The 22,167-nt window shown below is 43.6% G+C and overlaps 1 protein-coding gene across 1 annotated transcript in view; it reads right to left on the bottom strand.

Moving 5' to 3' along the window:
* Positions 1-21,781, bottom strand: part of MDM1 (Mdm1 nuclear protein) — a 58,437-nt gene extending 36,656 nt beyond the window's left edge. The window contains exons 1-7 of the mRNA XM_029597535.1: positions 21,772-21,781; positions 21,505-21,606; positions 19,759-19,817; positions 19,294-19,467; positions 13,445-13,618; positions 10,798-10,940; positions 6,092-6,188 (exon numbers count right to left, since the gene is read on the bottom strand). Of these exons, the coding sequence (XP_029453395.1) occupies positions 6,092-6,188; positions 10,798-10,940; positions 13,445-13,618; positions 19,294-19,467; positions 19,759-19,817; positions 21,505-21,606; positions 21,772-21,781 (759 nt within the window). The remainder of the gene's footprint in view (positions 1-6,091; positions 6,189-10,797; positions 10,941-13,444; positions 13,619-19,293; positions 19,468-19,758; positions 19,818-21,504; positions 21,607-21,771) is intronic.
* Between the last annotated feature and the right edge of the window lie 386 nt (positions 21,782-22,167).

Below are 22,167 nucleotides of genomic sequence, written 5' to 3'. Positions count from 1 at the left end.
CTCAACACACGTCCATAACTCCCGATGCAAAACGAGCACGTAGCTAAATTCATGTTGATGAGGCTATTAGCTGTTTCCCCTGGATGCAAAAAAAAAAGAAAGTGTGCCAGTCGTCAGGCTAGGAAAAGGGACGCCCAATTAACGAGCATCCATTTCCCTAACCCGTGGCTGTGCACAGGTCCGGAAAAGGGACGCCCGTAAAACTGAGTGCCGTTTTCCTAACCCGCTGACAGCCGCCGCTCCTCGGCGCCAGCTGCCGAAGAGGCGCTAGGGGCACAAATTTCCCCTAGTGCCTCCTTCTTACTGTGGCAGCCCATTTAAGCATTGCATCAGGCGCCCCGGAGAGGTGGATTGGCGCGCGTTAGGAGAGTAGGTGCTCAATCCTGAGCGCCTGTTTTCCCGCACGCCGATATTGCATCGGTCCTCCTGATTTTACAGAGGGTAATTTTCAGCAGCCCACACAGGCCTCACGTTTCTGAGCAGAACTGTGCAGATAAGTCTGCTGTGAAAATGCCGGACTGGCCCAGGATGCCCGCAGAGCAGGAGCAGCTCTCTGCCTGCACGTTTCTGGGCACTTTCAAAAGCCGAATGCATGCACATAAAACTGCTTGCTCCACTCCTCCCGACTGCCTACTGCACGTGCAGGGAAAAGCACACACATAACACTGTGCCCCACGCGCAACCCTCCAGCTGATTTTCAAAAAGCAATTTACCTGCATGAACTGGAGTCTATGCGCATAAATCCTTTTGAAAATTACCTCCCCCCAAAAGGTATGCACATCAATTAGTATGCAAAGAGCAGATTAGTTTGTGCCCATTATTTCAGATCATTTTCAAAGCAATCTTATGGATGCAAGTCTGCTTTGAAGAATGGCTTATCACGTGTGTTTTTGAAATGGATAAATTCCACAGAGTGGTATAAAATTACCTCCCTAAGGGGCAATTTTTAAAGGGATTTCCTCGGGTGAAAAGCGCTTTACCCATGTAAATCGGCTCTCTGGAAACTGCCCCCCAGGATGCAGGTAAAAGTATGCCTGGAGATCAACGTACACGCTTTTCTCCGCAGGAAACGTAGGTGGGATTAAGGGGGGCACCGTCATGCAGAGAGTTTTGTTTGTTCAAAAACGCCCCGCTTTGTTTTCTGGGAAAAAGAATCTGCAGAAAACAGAGGTGCAAATCTCTTTTCCCTATTTTCAAAAAGGAAAGCACGTGTGCACATTCCTTTTGCGAACTGGTGCAAAGTCCGTGGGGGGGGAAAAGACCCCAGGGACTTTGAAACAATCCACGTGGCTTCGAAAAACCTGCCCCCAGAAATTCTAACCAAATTCTAGAGCAGGTGGAAGCTGAGACATTGCATGCTAAAAGGGTAATTGTGAAACAACCTATATGCCTTGCCATAACATGCAGGTAGGTCAATGCTCGATACGAACTTTGAAAAATGATCAAAAGTAGCAAATACAAGCTAAGCCACACACAGTGACACCTGTGGGTTAATAGACACGTAAAGTATGCACGGGAACCCCCAACTCCATCCATGGAACGCCTTGTGTTTGTGCAACATCGGCTTACGTGCTTACGTTTACGAGCACAAACCTTGGGCAATTTTATAAACAAGCCATGTACACACATAAAGCCGTATTTCATGGGCTGGATTTTCCGCATGGCCACGGATACAATGCAGATCTATGAGCATAAATGGGCATTTGGAAAACTGTAAAAGTAATTACGGAAGTGATTTTACGTGAAGTAGAAAGGGTTCCTGGAGGGGTGGAGTTGGGGCAGGAAACCCATTTCTGAGCATGCTTTCGGTTTTTGAAAGGATGCGCCCAACGTAGGTTCACACATTTACGGCTGCTCCCAAGCAGACGTACACGCGTACGCCATGCTGGATTCCACCTACACCCACTAATTTTCAAATCTGGGCTGAAGTCTGCGGGTTTATCATCTACATGCGGACTTCAGCCCTACGTGGACTGCTATAAAATGACCCTCCCTCTGCATAAATGGCGTTGAAAATCAGAACCTAAGAGGGTAATTTTCAAAAGGGTAAGTTTCCCCATTGAATGCTGCAAAGCCCGTGGGTGGCGAGTACCCCTGGACTCTGCACTGCTCTGGGTCCAAGTTTTGAAAGGGGCAGGAATAGTCAGATAAAATAAAAGTGCATTCTGGAGGTGGCAAGGGGAGAGGCACATGGGAAGGAAATGGCCCCCCAGGAAGTTTACAACCACATCTGACAGCACTGTATACTGGGGAATTTTGAAGGCTGACAATTCACAATCTAAAACCAAATGTTTGAACACTACGGGTCCTTCAAAACGGGGGGAGTCACTGTGCATTTGCTTTACATTGTAGGTTAATTCTTTTTTCTTGAACTCCTCCCACTACACCAAATAAAGAGCAAATCATCCATAAGACTGTACATAAGGATGGGGTAATAAGTAAGATGCTACGTGGGGAGATTTCTGACACTGCCTGCTAGGGGTGTGAAACCCCAAAGCCAGGATTCCCTTCATAGGACAAGTACAGCCAAACCTCCAAGACAAGCAAGGAACAACTAGCAGCTCCAGATATATAACAGGTTTACGGGATTGCCTTGCGGCTCTTTATTAATACAGGAAAGATGAAAAGACGTGCAGGCTGGATGGGTCATCTGCACCTACTTCAGTCAGTGACGGCTTCTGTTAATGGGCCCCTCTCCTGCTTTTCACTTCACTGGCAGTGTGGCACTGAAAAGGGGACGTTGGGACCTAATTGGACCGGGAGTACCAGGGGAGACGTCTCCATATGCACCAGAATGCTGTGGGGCTGACTGGTCCTGTACTGGCCCCCTGACTGCAGTCTGTGGCCCTCTATCAGCAAGAAGCAGACAGGCATACAACCTGCAAATCAACAACAAAATCCACAGGCATGCTTTTAAAAGGTCTCCCGGCCTGACTGTCACAACAGATCTGGGATTTAGACTGTGCAATAGATGAAAAATAGGTAACAAGATGTGTCCATTAACTTATCCTGTCTGATCCAGTGACCTTTCCCTCTGGTAATGGGTTTCACTTTCTATCCTAAGCATTACACTTCACAAACAGATCGTGAAACGTGGCTCTTCTAAGTGCCCCTCTCTTCCAAACAGCAGGACCTGTGCAGCATCCCAGCAACATTCGGTTCTGAAAAATAGTTTGGGGCTCTCTCTCTCATGTTTCCCTCATTACGGAGAAACTATCCCATCTCATGATGTACTGGAATCCACTTCCTTAAATAAGTTCACTTTTAGGCTCATTACCTGACCGCACCACTGTAGAAACTCTAAATCGAGGAAGCCCTTCATTTTACAGGCAACACTGCCATCTGAAGTTCTGTGCTCAAGGTGGGAACTCATTTTACACTGGAAGCAAGTTCTTCTCTTTTGTGGTCAGGCAGTTACAAAATTTTTGCTTTCTTTCTCGTAGCCTCCTTTTCATTTCCCATTTTAATCAAAGGGTTTCCATTTTCAAGTTGTTCATAGCAAACATCAAACGGGCACTGCCACAGAAGCTTCGCTCTAGGTCTATGAGGCCCCGCCACTTCCTCCGCATGTGTTCGCTGGCGACAGACAGAGCCACCGGGGCCCCAACTCATCTGCCCATTTGCGTCACCTTGATCTCTGGCTTTACCTCCGTTACCTCTGTGCTCACTCGCAGGATATTACTTTTTATAGGCATTAGACTGAAGCCTTGCTCCCGACCATCAAAGATTAAAAAAAGAATTTCACAATATTTGGGAATGTTTGACTCTAGACACTATGGGCCGGATTTTTAAAGGGTTACGCGCGCCGGGCCTATTTTAAGAAGGCCCGGCGACGCGCGTAAAGTCCCGGGGCTTTACAAAAGGGGCAGTTCGGAGGCGGAGCTGGAGGCCTCCGACAGAGCGGCCATTGCCGCTGTGTGGGAGGATCGCGTGCTGGCAGCCTGCCCAGAGGCAGGCGCAAAAGGTAAGACAAAGAACAGGGTGGGAGTTAGAGTAGGGCTTGGGGGGGGGGAGGGGAAGGTAGCGCGCGCAAGGTGCATAATTGTGCACCCCCTTGCGCGCGCCGACCCCCGATTTTATAACCTGCGCGCGCATGCTATGAAACTGGGCGTACACGTGCATGCGCCGGGTAGTGGGCGCACACGTAGGCCGCACGCACTTCTTTTAAAATCTACCCCTCTAGTTTCATGACAAGGTGCCTTTTCAGTTTATCCTCTCCAAGCAGAATGATGACAGACAGCAAGAAAGCAGTGAATTAAATCACACCACAGCCCAGAGGTCTAAGCAGAAGTGGCAGGGGAAACAGCAAAAACGATGATAAAAGCCAAAAGCAAAGGAAACACTTGCTGCCTTTCAGAGTCCCATTATCCCAGCTGGACTAAGGCCTGGAGCGTCCTGTCCACTTAACAGTGTAAAAGGAGAAGGGGTTTAGCCTAATAGCATCATGGAGGGCCATGTGACAAACTGTACAGAAAACTCACTCATCCAAGAAACTAGGCCTACGCCGCACCAGGGGGTATAAAGGAAAAACAAAGCTGGTCATTACACTCTGAACCACAACACTAAATAATCCCACGCCACCAAAATAAAACCTAGTCAGCTGTGCACTTCCTCAGATCTTACGGTTTGCATGGGAACAATGTACTCCCTGACCGTGCATGCGCCACCTCCGCCTCTCCCGAAACGTGCCCAGGCACCTCTCCCGGGCGCACGATTCTCTATTTAAATGAGGCTGCGCACTAATAAGGAGGCGCCAGGGACAATAGTGTGTCCCTAGCACCTCCGTATTAGTGTTAGGGATGGCTGTCAGCGGGTCCAACAACCGATGCTCAATTTTACCGGCGTCTGTTTTCGAACTCGCTAGACAACCTCAGGCTCGGAAAACGGATGCCGGCAAAATTGAGCTTCCATTTTCTAACCCGCAGACTGGCAAGCAGATATTTTTTTTTTTTTAATTTTTGGTTCCTCCGACTTAATATCGCTAGGATATTAAGTTGGAGGGGGCTCAGAAAAGCAGAACACTTGGCCACACATTTTACTTTCAGTATTCCAGGCGACTAACTAATAGACTCATCAACATGCATTTGCATGTGATGAGTGCTAATAGTTTCGAGGGGTGTTGGCCATGCGTTTTCCATGCGCTATTACCCCTTACAGTATAAGGGTAATAGGCGCTGGTGGGAAACACGTGGCCAATCACATGTCAGTCTGCCAAAAAACTAAAATCTGTGAAAAAGTTCACCTTTCAGCAGGATAATGATCCTAAGCATAAGGCCAAAGCAACAGAAGTGACTGAATAGCAAAAGGTGAATGTTCTACAATGGCCAAGTCAAAGCAAATCCAATCGAGAATCCGTGGCAATATTTGAAAATTGCAGTCCATAAGCATCATCCAACCAACCTGAACAACCTGGAGCAAATCTGCCAGAAAGAATGGGCAAAAATCACTCCCAAACAGTGTGCAGTGGTAGAAACTTATCCCAAAAGACTTAAAGCTGTTACTGCAGCAAAAGGTAGTTCTACCAAGTACTAGCCTGAAAGGGGTTGAATACTTATGCAAGCAGCATTTTTAATTTTACAAAAAATGAAGAGAAATAAATTGTGACTGAAAATTTACTTTAACGGCATACTGGTTTGCAATAAACAATGTCTGGAACAATCTAAGTGTCATTTGTAATCCACAAAAATCTGCTGACTTTTTAGTGGGTGGAATACTTTTGCAAGCCACTGTATATTTAAAGAATGGGTACAGAGTTACAAAAGGGTAATTCTGTAACATCATGGATAACTTACACAGCATAATGCATGCATAAGTTATACCAGTTTCCAAAGGGAACTTATGCACCTAACTTCTCTTTGGAAATTATCCCACCAAATTTACCTGCTAAAATATCTGCTCAAATTTCTCTCGAAAATTAAAGCTAGGTGTGTAAGTCCAAACCCCTCGCCTGCTCCGCCCTCAGGAAAACAACATATATGAATAAGTTCACACACACTTAATGCCAGACAGTTTTATAATGAGCCATTTCCGCAAGTAAACCTGTGTTTTACCCATAGAAAGATCTCTCAAAATGATTCCCTCAAATACTCACTTCTTCAGGCATGTGTCTGGCACGGATCCAAGCACCATCTCTGTACTTATACAGATCAGGGGACAAAAAGTTGGCTGTGTATTCTGTTTTCAGCTTCCTAAGAACAGCAAGCAGGAAAGAAAGTCAATGGTTTGAAATCCAGTTCTATCAGTTTTACTTGTTTTTTCATCTTTACTGTTTTATTAAGTTTTAGTCAACATCCACATAAGAGATTATAAATACCCTGTCTAACAGCGTTAAGCCAATCTCCTGTTACAAGAACTATTCCAGCCCATATCTGCAGGATCCCACAAAGCCCCTAATTAATGTAACACCACCTACTGACAAAACGTATCTTAAGAGAGGCTGGCATGGTCTCTAGTAAAGATTCTCCCAAATCTTACTCAAGGATGAACGTAGAGAAGAAAGAATCTATAAGATAATGACCAACAGAACTGCACCGATGTCTGCCCAATCAGTAGGAGCTTCTCCTCAACTTAAGAGCTTTCCCACAATTCTCAGGCCACCGACATAAAAACCTCTTATATTCGACCCCAGTGTAGCTTCTTTCTTGTTTATCTCATTAATATCCAGGCTATTAGGAAGAAGATCCTTCCTGTAACTGATTTAATCCAAAGGTCAAGTATGTGTGACCAAATCTTGGCTTTTAAACGGATGCGTTACTACTGAATCAGCTTCAACTGAATGATTAACACATTTTTTCTCAACCAAGACTTAAGAGATAGGGTGGGGGAATTCTGATTTCAGCAAAGTGTATCCATGACCTAAAAGTTACAAAACTGGATTCTATTCCTAGTCTCGAGGCCTTAGCCAATTGGGGAGTGTGTGTAGTTTATTGCACCCCCCCCCCCCCCCTTAGTCGATATGTTCATTTCTTTTAATGCTGATATTAAAGATTTTTTTTTAGTTTTGTGAGATTTTAACTTTCACATTGATGTGTTGCCTCTTTCTGAAAGCTGTGACATTGTGGAACCAGACTGCTGGCGCTAACCTTTAAAAAGGAAATAGAGCAGCTTTTAAATTAGAACAAAGGGGAAAGCCGACAATTGCTCAGCAGCGCAGGGTTCGGAGAGAGGTATCTTCAAAGGATGCTAATGATGCATTAGAATTAGGGCAATTAATTAATTAAGCCTGTGAGGGAGTCAGTTGGAGCGTTAGATGATGGAGGGGCTAAAAGGGGCACTTAGAGAAGATAAGGCCATTGCGGAAAGATTAAATGATTTCTTTTCTTCGGTGTTTACTGAAGAGGATGTTGGGGAGGTACTCGTACTGGAGAAGGTTTTCATGGGTATTTATTTCATGTATTTATTTTCGATACCACTGCGGGTGATAATGTTTTACACAAATATAGCAGAATGATGAATCTAGGTCATAGTGATTTCTTGGTCAAAATTAACTTTCCTCTTCCTCAGAGATACTGGGGTAATCAAAAGATTGTAAATATTGAACAGTCGTCTATAGACAGATCTTTGCTATATAAGTCACCATAACTGTGCAAATCACCCCCTTATGTCCCTAGAAGATGTTGTTAACATAGAACCTGCTACGGTCTTTATTTTAGTATTTGATTTTGTTTTTTTCAATTTTTAAGCTAAAGGTCCACTGGCCTTATTACCCCATTCAAGGTGTTCTCGCTTGACCACACTAAGTTGTAGTGCTATGTTATCCAGTTCCAAAGAATATAGCAAACGACACACTCTCTGAAATTCAACCATTACGGAATGCGATAAGGAGTCTTCCCAGAACAGCTAGTTCACTTTGCAGTTTTGTTTTCATCTCATATTTCTCTCTCTTTTTATAGGATGCTCAGGATATTAATTTGCCCCTAAGGACAGCCTTCAAGCAATCTCAAAAGGAGAACAGGTGCTATGTCCTCTACATTGTTGGTCTGAATATAATCTTATGTCCCCTGCTAATTGAATGTAATCCGCTTTGAAGTGCCGAAAAGTGGAATATAAAAATCAAATAATAAATAAATAATAAATTATGTACAAAAAAAACTTAGTCAATAAAGTATCATTAAGTTTCCAATACCTGATTCCAGTATCTAATTTTTCAACATTCAAATCCAAACATATTGGGACATGGTCAGACCATGTAATGACCCCTATCTCAGCATGCACAACTTGATTGATTAACACTTTTTCCACCAAAAAGAAGTAAATACATTTGCACCTCTACCATCTGCTGGAGACAGAGAAATACTGAGGGACTGCAGGTAGCACTCTCGGATATGTAGCAGGGCCTCAAAGTTTTGTTCTCTGCCTCCATCTGCTGGTAGGGATGGATAAACCCACTTGTCTGGACTGATCTGGGGTACAAACAGGAACCCATTTACTAGCACCCAAACCACCTCTTCTAGAATTATCCAATAGTAGATTAGTTGTCAAATTAATCCTCCAACTATTATCAAATGACCCTCAACCTTTGCCGACATTTGCTCTTCTAATATATCAAAGAAAGAGCCCTGCTCACTAGTAGGCACATAAAGATTAATAAACGCATACACTATTCCTTCAACAGATTGGACTAAAAGGAACCTCCCATTAGGGCATGTAAAGACTTTAACAAACAATATCCCCACTCCTGAATACTTTTCAGTTTTGATGGCTGCAGCAAAAAACACATGAGAAAAATTAGATCAATTTAAAAGATATTCATACCTCCTTTTTAGGTGAATTTCTTACAATAGAACCTGAAAGTCCCTTATTTCAGATTTAAGTAATTTCCTTTTCTAGGTACAATAGTCCTCCGTTCCCAAATAACCCGCCCCAACTCCTCCACCACCCAATCCCACTGTAAACATCTGCATAAACAGATGGGGGTGTGAACATTCAGGATACACAACCTGAGCTTGCCATACTGGGTCAGACCAAGGATCCATCAAGCCCAGTATCCTGTTTCCAACAGTGACCAAGCCAGGTCACAAGTACCTGGCAGGATCCCAAGGAGTAGATAGATTCCAAGCTGCTTATCCCAAGAATAAGCAGTGCATTTCTGCAACTCTACCTTAACTATTAATGGACTTTTCTTCCAGGAAACTGACCAAACCTTTTTTTAAATAGAGCTACACTAATAGCTTTCACCACATCCTCTAGCAATGAATTCCAGAGTTTAATTATGCGTTGAGTAAAAAATATTTTCTCTTATTAGTTTTAAATGTATTACCCAGTATCTTCATTGTGTCTCCTCTGGTCTTTGTACTTTTCGAAAGAGTAAACAACTGATTAACTCATTCCACTCTACTCATTATTTTACAGAGCTCTATCATATCTCCCCTTAGCCATCTCTTCTCCAACCTGAAGTGTCCTAACCTCTTCAGCCTTTCTTCACAGGGGTTTGGGGAGGGGGGGGTGTTACATTGGTCTGCCTAGAGCACAACAGTCTGTAAACTCTAACCCATCCTGAGTTGAAAGTGCCCCTCGTACAGTAGGATATATGTAGAGTGTCAGATTGGCCCTTTAAAAGTCTCTGTCTCTCTCTCTCCCCCCAATATGTGCGTTTATAGGTGCACGTGTGCACCTTTTTTTTTTTTTTTTTGTAATACAATTTTTATTGAGTGATCCTCAGACACAATATGAAACTTTGCCGATAACAGACACCTTTTAAAATTTACTTGTTAGTAATATGCACAAAATGTGCTGAAATATGCATACAAAAAAACCCAAAAAACCCACACAGCTACACATGTACACAATGCACAATACACACACCAAGTACGTGTACAACAGGGGTTGCGGATTTAGAGGCACAATAAGGTGCACAGGCGCATGGCAACGTCACACACAAAAACGTGTGAAGGAACCGCCACAGCCTACCACGCAGCCCGAGAAGGAAGCCTGAGAACGGGGCCTAGCCAAAAGGCTGCTCAACCCGCCATGCCTGAGCTGCTTCCACACCTCACCAAACTTCCCAGAAATGTGAGCGGGAGATGCAGAACGCCGAGGAGAAGGGCTCGGTGGGAAGTAGCCTTACCAAATCATTCCATTTACTTTTTCCTCTCTTCCTTTTCGTTTTTAAATAAAAACTTTTACCTGAGGTCAGCCCTCCCTGGCTGAGAACAGGAATGGGATGCCGGCTATGGAGAAGTGGGCGAAAGCCTTCACCGCCAAGCCTCTTTCAGCCTGCTACCCCTAACTTTTTGGGGTTTTTTTTTAAGTCCACGTCAGAACAAGGCTACCAAGCTAAAGGCTCTCAACTGAGGGAGGAACCTAATGGTATCAACTCAGGAGGCAAGCGGTGTTATATAATCGCCTCATCATTCTTCTATTTTTTTTTTAAACAGTCAATCCCCACTAGGGAAATGCATATCCACCATCTGCTGGAGACAGAGAATACTGGCAGGCTGATATTGAGGCAGGACTATATAGACGTGACGTCAGCTTTTGCTCCGTCTCCATCTGCTGGCAGAGGTGCATAACCCACTGGTGGGGACTGGCCTGCCTGAATATAGAGGAATTGCATATTTAACCCAGCACCATGATTGGGGCATATAACTTTATCTGTGGTGCAGGGCAGATACAAGAAGTAAGCAAAAAAAGCAGCCACCCTAGACACTATAGTTGATGGGGCGGAAGGGCCAGCATGTGCCACGTTACCATTTTCAGTCCATCTGCAAGGGCACGAGCCAAAAAAGTAACCCTTGCCTTAGACTTCAGGCAATTCTCTCTCTACCTTAGGACCAGCCCGCTAAATCTTGTACGTACCCAAAACCCTGATGTGGAAAGAGACGCCTTTGAAGATATCGTTGCCTCATTGCTTTTTTTTGACTGACTTGTTTCTCTTCCATTTTGGAATTTTCTTGCCTTGGTGAACCTTCCTCAGACTTTAAGGTTTCTCTTTCTTCATTCTAATTCACAGATAAATTAAAAAAAAATACAATGAAAATATCAGTGTTTGCTTGGCTAGCATACAAAACAGCTGAAAAGATTTGAAAACTCAAACTCTTCCTGCTTTCATTTTGCATTTTCAAGATAGGGAGCATGTTTCATTAATTCAGGTCCTGACGTAATAAAGTACACTCGGCAGTGCACACACGGCAGTGCCTGGTTCTGTGCATGTACAGCCTCACATTTGACATTTTTCCACACACAAAACGTGAACATGTTGTAAAATCGGCGCATCCATGTGTGCGCACCTGCCCTTCTTTAAATATCTATCCCAATCTTTTTATTAATGCACTAAAGAAGAGAGTTAATGCCTGATGCAATATGCTAATGGTGTGCTAATGCATTGGAAATGTGCACAGAAAACAAGCTAAGCACACCTAAGCAGAGTACATGTTTTATGCGCATAAACTGCCAAAAACTTTCAAAACCATCTATGAATCATTATTAGCCCGCATAAGTAGGCCCTCATCAGTTTCTGGTAGCATTTTATAAAATATGTGGCAGAAGTCGCAGTTTATAAAATGCCACATATCCCTGCCCCGAAAGTACGTATATATATTTGCAATGCAGGAGCACGCATATTTTCTGTCCCCATTTTATAAAAATTACGCGCATAATAACCCAGAGTTAAATGCAGAGGCAGGTATTTTATACTCGCACACCAGTTTTCCCATACTTCCACCAGCTGACCCAGACGTTCACCAGTTCACCTAGCCCCTCTAGCATGTGCACTAAAGCCACCAGTTCATCCAGACCTCCCACTTGCACAAGTCAATTAGCAGGTATAAAAGAGTACCAATACGTACAGTAAAACAGCAACTACTGCGAGAACTTGTGAACCCCTCCCGAAATACGCCTAGACCGCCCCTTTTTTCTCCCTGGTAAAACGTATGCGTGAAAAGGAAAATATGCGTATACTCCTGACACTTATAAAATAGCATACATGCGTGTATGTGTTCCTTACGTGTGCACATGTTATTTTCATGCATGGAGCCCCTTTGAAAATTCACTTTTATTGATGTATACTGCTTCTTTGTGTGTATACGTCTGAACCCCACAATTCCCCAGAGTACCCCTTTTTCCCCTAATAAGATTAACACGTGAAACTAAAAATATGCACGTTTATAAAATGCCATAAACACATGCACCTACTGCTTACGCATGTATATGCTATTTTTATGCACACAATCCTCACATAACTCTGAGAATTACTTTCAAAAGCTGTGCTCCTGACTCCTAACTTTTAGGCACATGACATTTGTGCTGGCTCATGTTTTGTGTGTACAATTTTTAGGTGCACAAATCACGTTCTGCAGACAATGTGTGCAATTATGCACAGAAAACATGAAATATGCAGAAATCGTGTTTTATGTGCAGAAATCCTAAGCACAACATCCCTGCACCGCAAACTCCAGGTTCAGCCCCACAGACTAACACTGGCCCCAGAAACTTTACTCTAGCTCTGACTAGGAGTTAAATTTCTAGGCCAATTTTCAAAGACTTGCCCTGCCTAACTGGTGCCTTTGTAAATTGCCCCCACCTCCCCGACACATCTACAGGTAGAGACAGGCGGTCTGGGGGCAGGAATGGGATTTACGCACCTAGGGGTGAATTTTCAAAATGTGACCCGTGTAAAAATTAACCTATGTGCACGTCAATAGCATCTAATCGTGTACATGCTATTTTATAAAGTAAAGATCCAACATACGTGCATATATGTACCCGCATAAAAAGGGGCGGTCCAGGGGTGTTCCCAACATTTACGTACATAAGTTGCTATTTTAAAAGATACGTGCGTATGCGGTTTAAGCGGCCAAGTCCTACTTTATTTTTGCGTGTATATTTTTTTAAATAGGTAGGAAAAGAACTCGCCTTCACTGCATAAACACGAATGTTGCGGGGAATCTGATATACATGTGTTGTAAAACACTATCATCAATCTGCAAGTGGCCATATACATACGTATATAGTGCCGCCGGGTGTTTGAAAGTTGTCCTCATACTTGAGTTTCAGATAATATAGCAAGTGCAAGTCTAAGCAGGAACTTTTCCCCAATTCAGGTTTCAAAGGGAATTATTTTCCTGTGAAAAGGGACAAAGTCTGTGGGTAAAATGGGTCATCGTCATCCCCCAGACTGGGGACTCGATGGTTCAGGGGACTGAGCACAGCAAAGGAGGCCCGTGTGAAATGAGACAGTGCTCTCAGTTTGGTGAAGCATTCACATCGTGGCTCTGGATCCATGAAGTCTGTTACACACCTCATCACCAATTTATGACAAGGACGTGATACGAAAGAGAGAGAGAGAGACATAAATAAGCCCAGATTCTGGGACCTGCTTTGCAACGTCCATTAAAACCAAGCACTGATGGCTCAGCTACAACATAAAACAGGTAGAACTTTAAACAGGGGAAAGCTACAATTATTTTAGCAATGAAAGTAAACGGCAAACAGAGAAACTCATTACCTTCTCTTCAGGAGAGATATTTTCTGGTTCGTACACAGGGATTTCTTCCCAGTCTCGTCTCAGTTTTGGTCCCTTTGCTGGAGGTGAACCTTTGAACTGGCTCTTATATTCAGTTTCACAATTAATAACATCAGTTTTGAATGGGGGTAGGGATTTAGTCTTGTTGTAAATAACCTTAAAATAAACATATAACAAAAGAACTATGAGTGTTACTATTAATCTTTTGGCGTTAAACCACTGGGAAAAAGAAGCCATTAAAAATGTATGCAAGATATTAAAGCCCCATTTCCAGGATGCACCCTCACAACCATGCATATGTGAACCCCCTACCCACAAAATATACCCTTGGCAGGATGCTTTCTGAGGCCATGGCATGTTTGGAAAAGTGTGTGTGTGTGTCTCTAGGGCACCAAAACACAAAGGTTATGAGGGGACTCACAATACACTCACAAATGCATATATGTTCAGACACGCAATGATCTCAGAAAGTAGGATAAAAATATTCAACATAGCAAAACTAGAAATCTTTGTTACCAATTCTTTTTCCCCCTTTTTTCTATAAAGCTTGAATAGGTGCTGTGAATGGGCCATATGGTCTTTATTAGTCCTCCGATTATCCCCTCATTCTCCGTGTGCCACACCCACCCAAGACAACATGCTCAGATGTTACTCAGAAATGCTTATCGCTCTCCTCTGAAAGTACCTCTGAGCACCACGCCAAGGCCGCAAATAGCGGCAGCTGCCGTCCCTCCTGGTGCCAACAGTCAGCAGCACATAGCACTGCAGACCGCCCTTGACTTTGGGAGCAGACAGTGCAAGTGTGAGATCCACGATGTCTGAACAGCAAGACCTGATTCAAAGAAGCAAATGACCACACATGACGCCACTGGTAAGCACCACAGTGCTCTACAGAGAATAACCAGCGATCCAGTTTCTGGCAAGCTCCAGGTACTAAAGTGCAAGAGGACTGCATTATTCTCCCTTTCCATATACTAAAGTGAGCTTTTGTCACACACCACATTTGCTTTGTAAGCACAAATACTTCTCTCTTGTGTACATCTACAGAAGATGTTAGGTTTCAATTATAGAAATGAAATGAAACATAGAAATGACGGCAGAAGAAGACCAAATGGCCCATCCAGTCTGCCCAGCAAGCTTCCCTCATTTTTTCTCTCATACTTATCTGTTTCTCTTAGCTCTTGGTTCTATTTCCCTTCCACCCCCGCCATTAATGTAGAGAGCGGTGATGGAGCTGCATCCAAGTGAAATATCTAGCTTGATTAGTTAGAGGTAGTAGGGGTAGTAACCGCCGCAATAAGCAAGCTACACCCATGCTTATTTGTTTTTACCCAGATTATGTTATACAGCCCTTATTGGTTGTTTATCTTCTCCCCTGCCGTTGAAGCAGGGAGCTATGCTGGATATGCGTGAGGTATCAGTTTTTTTCTTCTCCCCTGCCATTGAAGCAGAGAGCTATGCTGGATATGCATCGAAAGTGAAGTATCAGGCACATTTGGTTTGGGGTAGTAACCGCCGTAACAAGCCAGCTACTCCCCGCTTTGTGAGTGTGAATCCTTTTTTCTTCTCCCCTGCCGTTGAAGTTATGCTGGATATGCGTGAAGTATCAGTTTTTCTTCTCCCCTGCTGTTGAAGCAGAGAACTATGCTGGATATGCATTGAAAGTGAAGTATAAGAATAGAGTGATCAAGCTAGTTGAAAGGCATCAGGAATAGAGGAAGGTGGAGGTAGTAATTTGGATATTTGGTTTGGGGTAGTAACCGCCGTAACAAGCCAGCTACTCCCGTCTTTGAGAGTGCAAATCCTTTTTTCCACATTTCCTCTTGCTGTTGAAGCTTAGAGTGATGTTGGAGTCACAGTAACCATGTGTATGTTTATTGAATAAGGGTATTGTCTCCAGGCAGTAGCCATCATTCTGGCGAGTCACCCACTCTTCATTGGTGGCCTCTTGACTTTATGGATCCACAGTGTTTATCCCACGCCCCTTTGAAGTCCTTCACAGTTCTGGTCTTCACCACTTCCTCCGGAAGGGCATTCCAGGCATCCACCACCCTCTCCGTGAAGAAATACTTCCTGACATTGGTTCTGAATCTTCCTCCCTGGAGCTTCAAATCGTGACCCCTGGTTCTGCTGATTTTTTTCTTATGGTAAAGGTTTGTCGTTGCCTTTGGATCATTAAAACCTTTCAAGTATCTGAAAGTCTGTATCATATCACCTCTGCTCCTCCTTTCCTCCAGGGTGTACATATTTAGATTCTTCAATCTCTCCTCGTACGTCATGCGATGAATATCCTCCACCTTCCTGGTCGCCCTTCTCTGTACCGCTTCCATCTTGTCTTTGTCTTTTTGTAGATATGGTCTCCAGAACTGAACACAGTACTCCAGGTGAGGCCTCACCAAGGACCTGTACAAGGGAATAATCACTTCCCTTTTCTTACTCGATATTCCTCTCTCTATGCAGCCCAGCATTCTTCTGGCTTTTGCTATCGCCTTGTCGCATTGTTTCGCAGACTTCATATCATTAGACACTATCACCCCAAGGTCCCTCTCCTGCTCCGTGCACGTCAGCCTTTCCCCCCCCCCCCATCGAATACAGTTCATTCGGATTTCCGCTCCCCATATGCATGACTTTGCACTTCTTGGCATTGAATCTCAGCTGCCATATCTTCGACCACTCTTCCAGTTTCCTTAGATCCCGTCTCATTCTCTCCACTCCTTCCGGCGTGTCCACTCTGTTGCAGATCTTAGTGTCATCCGCAAAAAGACAAACCTTACCTTCTATCCCGTCCGCAATGTCGCTCACAAAGATATTGAACAGGACCGGTCCCAACACCGATCCTTGCGGTACACCACTTAAAACCGCTCTCTCTTCAGAGAAGGTTCCGTTTACCATCACACATTGTCTTCTGTCCGTCAACCAATTTGCAATCCAGGTCACCACCTTGTCACTCACTCCCAAGCTTCTCGTTTTATTCACCAGTCTCCTGTGCGGAACCGTATCAAAAGCTTTGCTGAAATCCAAGTATATGACATCGAGCGCTCTTCCTTGATCCAATTCCTTGGTTACCCAGTCAAAAAGTCAATCAGATTTGTCTGACAGGATCTTCCCCTGGTGAATCCATGTTGCCTCTGGTCCATCAATTCTCCGGACTGTAGATAGTTCACTATTCTCTCTTTCAGCAGAGACTCCATTACTTTTCCCACCACCGAAGTGAGGCTAACTGGCCTGTAGTTGCCAGCCTCCTCCCTGTTCCCACTCTTGTGAAGCGGGACCACCACCGCTCTTCTCCAATCTCTCGGCACCACTCCCGTTTCTAGGGATCTATTGAACAGGTCACACAGCGGACCCGCCAGAAAATCTCTGAGCTCCCTCAATATCCTTGGATGAATCCCATCAGGCCCCATGGCTTTGTCCACTTTCAGGTTCTTTAGCTCTTCCCACACATTTTCTACTGTAAAAGGATTTTCATCTATTCCACTTCCCTCCAGTTTCTTGTTGTGTAGAGATGGTCCTTCTCCAGGGTCTTCTTTAGTGAACACAGAGCTGAAGTATTCGTTTAATATTTCTGCCATTTCTTCGTCTGTCTCCACACATTGATCATTACCACCTTTCAATTTCACTATACCACTTTGGACCTTTCTCTTTTCGCTGATGTATCTGAAAAATGTTTTGTCACCATTTTTTATCTCCTCGGCAATCCTCTCTTCTGCTTGATTTTTTGCCAACTTGATTGTTTTCTTCGTCTCCCTCAGTTGATACAAATATTCTTCTTTGTGCTCCTCCCTTTGGGATCCTTTATATTTCTTGAATGCTGTTCTTTTAGCTTTAATTTTGTCAGCCACCTCCTTTGAGAACCAGATAGGTTTCAATTTTCTTTTGCTTTTCTTTATGTTTCTAACATATAGAGCAGTTGCCTTGGTGATTGCTCCTTTTAGATTGGTCCACTGCTGATCCACATCTCTCTCGTTCTCCCATCCTTTAAGTTCTTCCTCCAGGTACTTTCCCATTTCCTCAAAGTCTGTGTTTTTGAACTGTAAAACTCGGGTCTTTGTGGTTCTTTTCCCTATTCTATTAGTGATATTAAACCATACCGTTCGATGATCACTGCTGCTGAGGTGGGCGCCCACCTGGACATCTGAGACATTATCTGCATTATTGAGCAATAAGTCGAGTATAGCACCTTCTCTCGTGGGTTCCAACACCATTTGTTTGAACAAGATACTTGCATGGCATCCATTATTGCTCTACTATTTTTAGTTTCTGCAGATGGGATTTTCCAGTCTACATCTGGCATATTAAAGTCACCCACGATCACCACTTCTCCCTTCCTGCCTATCTTATGGATGTCTTCAATCAGATCTCTGTCCAGCTCTTCCTTTTGGTTTGGAGGCCTGTACACCACTCCAATATAAATGGACACTCCGTCATCTTTTTTTAGGTCGACCCATAGAGCTTCTTCTTTACCCCAACTTCCTTGTAGCTCAGATGCTTGGATGTTGTTTCTGACATAAAGAGCCACACCTCCCCCTTTTCTATCCTCTCTGTCCTTCCTTAACAAGTTGTAGCCTGGTATTGTTGTATCCCATTCATGAGATTCTGTGAACCATGTTTCTGTGATAGCAACAATGTCCAATTCTGCCTCAGCCATTAGGGCCTGCAGATCTGGAATTTTATTTCCCAAACTATGAGCATTTGTGGTCATAGCCTTCCAGGTACTCTCTTTAAGGTTATTGCTTTTCCTGGACTCCTTATGAGATATTAGTTGAGATTTGTTATTCACTTTACTCTTTCTGTTTGTAGTTGTGCCACTGTTGACAGAGTTATCCATCTCAATTAGATTTTTCTTTTGGTTATGGATCTTGAAATACTGCATGCATTGTGTTTTTTCTCTCTTTTCTGGTAATACTGCAATGTTTTTCTCAAGAACTTCCTCAGTTTTTAATATAGAGAGGGCTTGTTCTTTTTTCATTTGGTACATTGTGTGTCTCTTCATCACAGGTCTAATTCTACCAGAGCCCACTGTAATCCTGGATTGTAAAGAATTTCTTAATGACCTGTTTGAGTGGGAGGGTGTACCTGTTGGCTGCTCATCTGTCATCTGCATCATCTGCTCATCTGTCATCTAGCATTTAGCAGAGACAAAGACAACAAAATTACCATTGTTGTAATGTCCTTCAATTATTTTAAACTAGATGCTCTGAAGGTTGCCTTTTCGCTTTTTACCTAGGTGACCTATTAACCTAGGTCCTCTCATCTATTAATGCCTAAACCAAATTCTTGATTTGTGGGCACTCTGGCATTAGACCACAGCTTTACCTACAGGCAATGCACTACAGTGATGAATTGAAACTCAAGCTGTGTGTGCAGACAGCACAGTAAAGGCATCTGAAATCTTCTGCTGTGCTCATTCAGAAAATCAGATTCTCTATGGCTGAAAGACAGTTCAGGTCGCCAGGCCAACCCCATCCCTGCTCTCTAAGCTGCTGGGTAAATGTGCTCATTATCCAGTCTGACTTTCCAACCCAAACTGCATTTTAATCAAGTTAAAAGACAGAGTCTCTCCTGCTTCTCTAAAGAGCCTTTCTATTGGCAAGGAAATAGATAAATCCTAGCACACATCCGAGAGGTTTTAGGACCAATTTCTTCCACTTCTGCTCAGTTACTGTTTATTTATACAAATTGCTTATTGCCGTGGCATCAAAAACATTATAGAAACTGTGTTAACGGTTTGACCTTTGAACTTTTCATTCATATTATTACCAAATAAATATTTCTGCGACGATTGCACATTTATTGAAACCCATGAACCCGCCACTGTCTGCATTCGTTACCTGCTCGGCTGCCAGCAAGGGAGAGCTACGGGCAGGGTTTCGCCATACAAACTGCCTTTTGTATTCCGAGTTCCGGGCCACGCTGCGCCGAGGGGCAACCTGCAAACCAGCCTTCTTCTGAAGAACTCTGTGAACCTGGCAACACAGAATCGCACCAGTGACACCATCAGAGCCCTAATCTTCTCTCTCTGTTGGTTTAACATCCATTTCTTTATTCTCAAACATATAATATTCTAAGAGTTTAAAAGTTACAAAACAAACAAAAAAAAAAGTATCCCCACATTTCTACAGTACCACAAATAACTGCCTTCCCCTGAAGTTACTCTTAAGGTTTTCCTACTGTAGCTGGTACTGGAGATTGCACCGGCTTGCTATGCTGCCTATCTACTCTGATATTAAAAGGAGCCGCTAAATACAGGGAGGACAATTTTCAAAGCCATTTACCTGAATAAATTAGGTACTTACCTGAGTAAAATGGCCTGGCAAAAGGATGCTCTCCTCTGCCAAGCTAAACTGTGCTCGGGCTTTTAGCCACAGTAAGGAGAAATTTAGTCTTACCTGATAATTTCCTTTCCTTGAATCCTGCTACACCACTTCAGATGTGTGGGTGTTCTCCCCCTTCTAGCAGATGGACATAGAGGACATGCCTTTTTGTGTGACATAGTGCAGCTCCAGCAAAAAGCCAATACTCTTGTGTCAAAGCCATGAAAGAAAAAAACAGATTCAAACTCTTAAATAACATGCACATCATTTGAAATACTAAATGGATCCTCCAAGGAAATGATCCTTCCAAACTTTTCTTGAATAAATTAAGAGGAAGAAAAAAAGGAAAAAAGAGGCAGTGAAAAATCCGGCCCTTAGGGAATAGCCACTGCTATTGATTGCATCAGTAGCATGGGATCTTCTTGGTGTTTGGATACTTGCCAGGCTCTTATGGCCTGGATTGGCCACTGTTGGAAACAGGATGCTGGGCTTGATGGACCCTTGGTCTGACCCAGCATGGCAATTTATGTTCTTAAAAGTAAACCTCTGGCTGCCTCCTAATGTCTGTATACCGAGGTACATTGTTTCAAAGACTGTGCAGGTCCAACTTTCTGGGAGAGTCCTGGAGTAGTGTAGCAGGATTCAAGGAAAGGAAATTATCAGCTAAGACTACATTTCTCTTTCCTTTTCATCCTGCTACACCAATCCAGATGTGTGGGAAATATCCAAGCCCAATTAATCTGGGAGGGAGGAAGTAAGGTCTGCTGTGAGAACACCAACTCCAAAGGCTGCATCCTCTTTTGCATGAAAGAAGACCAAGTGACTGCCTTAAAATATCCTCCAGGGCAAGAACGAGAGCTCCTCCCAAGAAGAAATCTGAGCTTTCACCAACTTTACCAAAGGATCTCTGGAGGCTGCCAAACTTTCAATAAATAAATAGATTGCTTTTTTTCCCCTTTTAAATCATCTAGCCAAAGAGGCTTTAGACGTTTTATCACTCTTACAAAGCACTGCAATTAAAACAATCTGTCAGATTTCTGAAAAAAGGATTAGAGACAGCTAAATACCTAAGAAGAACTCAGGCATCCAATAATAAGAGTAACTTCTCTTTACCATGATACTCCCCTCTCATGACTACCAGTAAAGACTGTTACTCTTTAAATCAGTCACTAAAAAGCAAGTTTAGGTAAAAAGGACTGTCCAAGAGTCATTGCATACAATGAGAAGACTGGAAAAGGATTTCTGCAAGGTCAAGGCTTTTAATTCAGAAATGCCTCTACCTGAACAAATGCCACCAGAAAAAGTCTTCTTCAGCGATAAAACCTACAGAAAAGCACTGTTAAGAGTCCCATACAGTGAGCCCATACAGTGAGCCCACTGTTAAGAGTCCCATACAGTGAGCCCACTGAGGAACCAAGGACCTAAAAGGAGATCAAAGTCATTACACTCTTTGGAGGAAAACAAGAAAAAATGATGAAACCCTCTGAACTGTGTCTCTATAACAGGAGACAGCAGCCACTTGAATCTTCAGAGAAATCTGGGATCAAACCAGAATGCAACCCTCTCTAAGAAGGCCAGAATGCTGGAAGTATCCTATCACCATAGCAATGGAGACTACTCCCTGCAGCATCAAACTGATGCTAGCCTCATAAGCAAGTGAAATGGCAGGAAGGATGCGAGTTTCCAGCAAACTATTCCATAGTTGTTGATAGGCTAAAACATCTTTACGTCCAGAGAGCTGTGGACCTCCTTTAGCACAGGATTCCAGGAAGAGCACTTTGTGCACACCAACGGCAGCTGACGTGGAGAGGAATGGTGCAGCTTCAGGAGCTACACATAGAACAAGGGCAAGTTTAAAACAGGCAAAGGTCTAAAACCAAAGAACAAGAGCAAGGTAATACAAGCAAGAGCACAAGAACAACTGGCCAAAGGCAGAGAGGAGACTCCATGCTGAGATGGGGAGCATACTGTCATGGAGGTTCCTACAGGGCTGACCTTGCTCCATGATGCAGTCTTCAAAGCAGTGGCTAGAGTGGGTCTCAGCAGGGCTGTCTAGTAGCCAGATTCATGACACTAATCTTTCAAGGGGTTAAACTTTGAGGATTATTGTGACAAGGCCAACAATATATCAGGTTTGATTTCTACTCTGTGTGTCGTGTTGAATGGGGAACTTTTGGTTAAACCTAGGAATCTTTATTGGCCTGGGAAAGAGGTTTGGGGAAGACAGATGAAAATGCGTTTTTGTCTATAGGGAAAAGTTCTACTTTCTCACAGCTTTCGGAAAATGGGTTTTAAATCTTCGCGCGGCAGCCGCCATCTCTCCTTCTTCTTCTCTACGACCGAAGACCTGCGCGACCGGCGCCGGAGCCCCGTCGGGGGAGGGTCAGGTCA

This window comes from Rhinatrema bivittatum, chromosome 4 (genome assembly GCF_901001135.1).
Source record: "Rhinatrema bivittatum chromosome 4, aRhiBiv1.1, whole genome shotgun sequence".
Classification (NCBI taxonomy): Eukaryota; Metazoa; Chordata; class Amphibia; order Gymnophiona; family Rhinatrematidae; genus Rhinatrema; species Rhinatrema bivittatum.
This window is presented reverse-complemented; position numbering and strand designations above follow the sequence as displayed.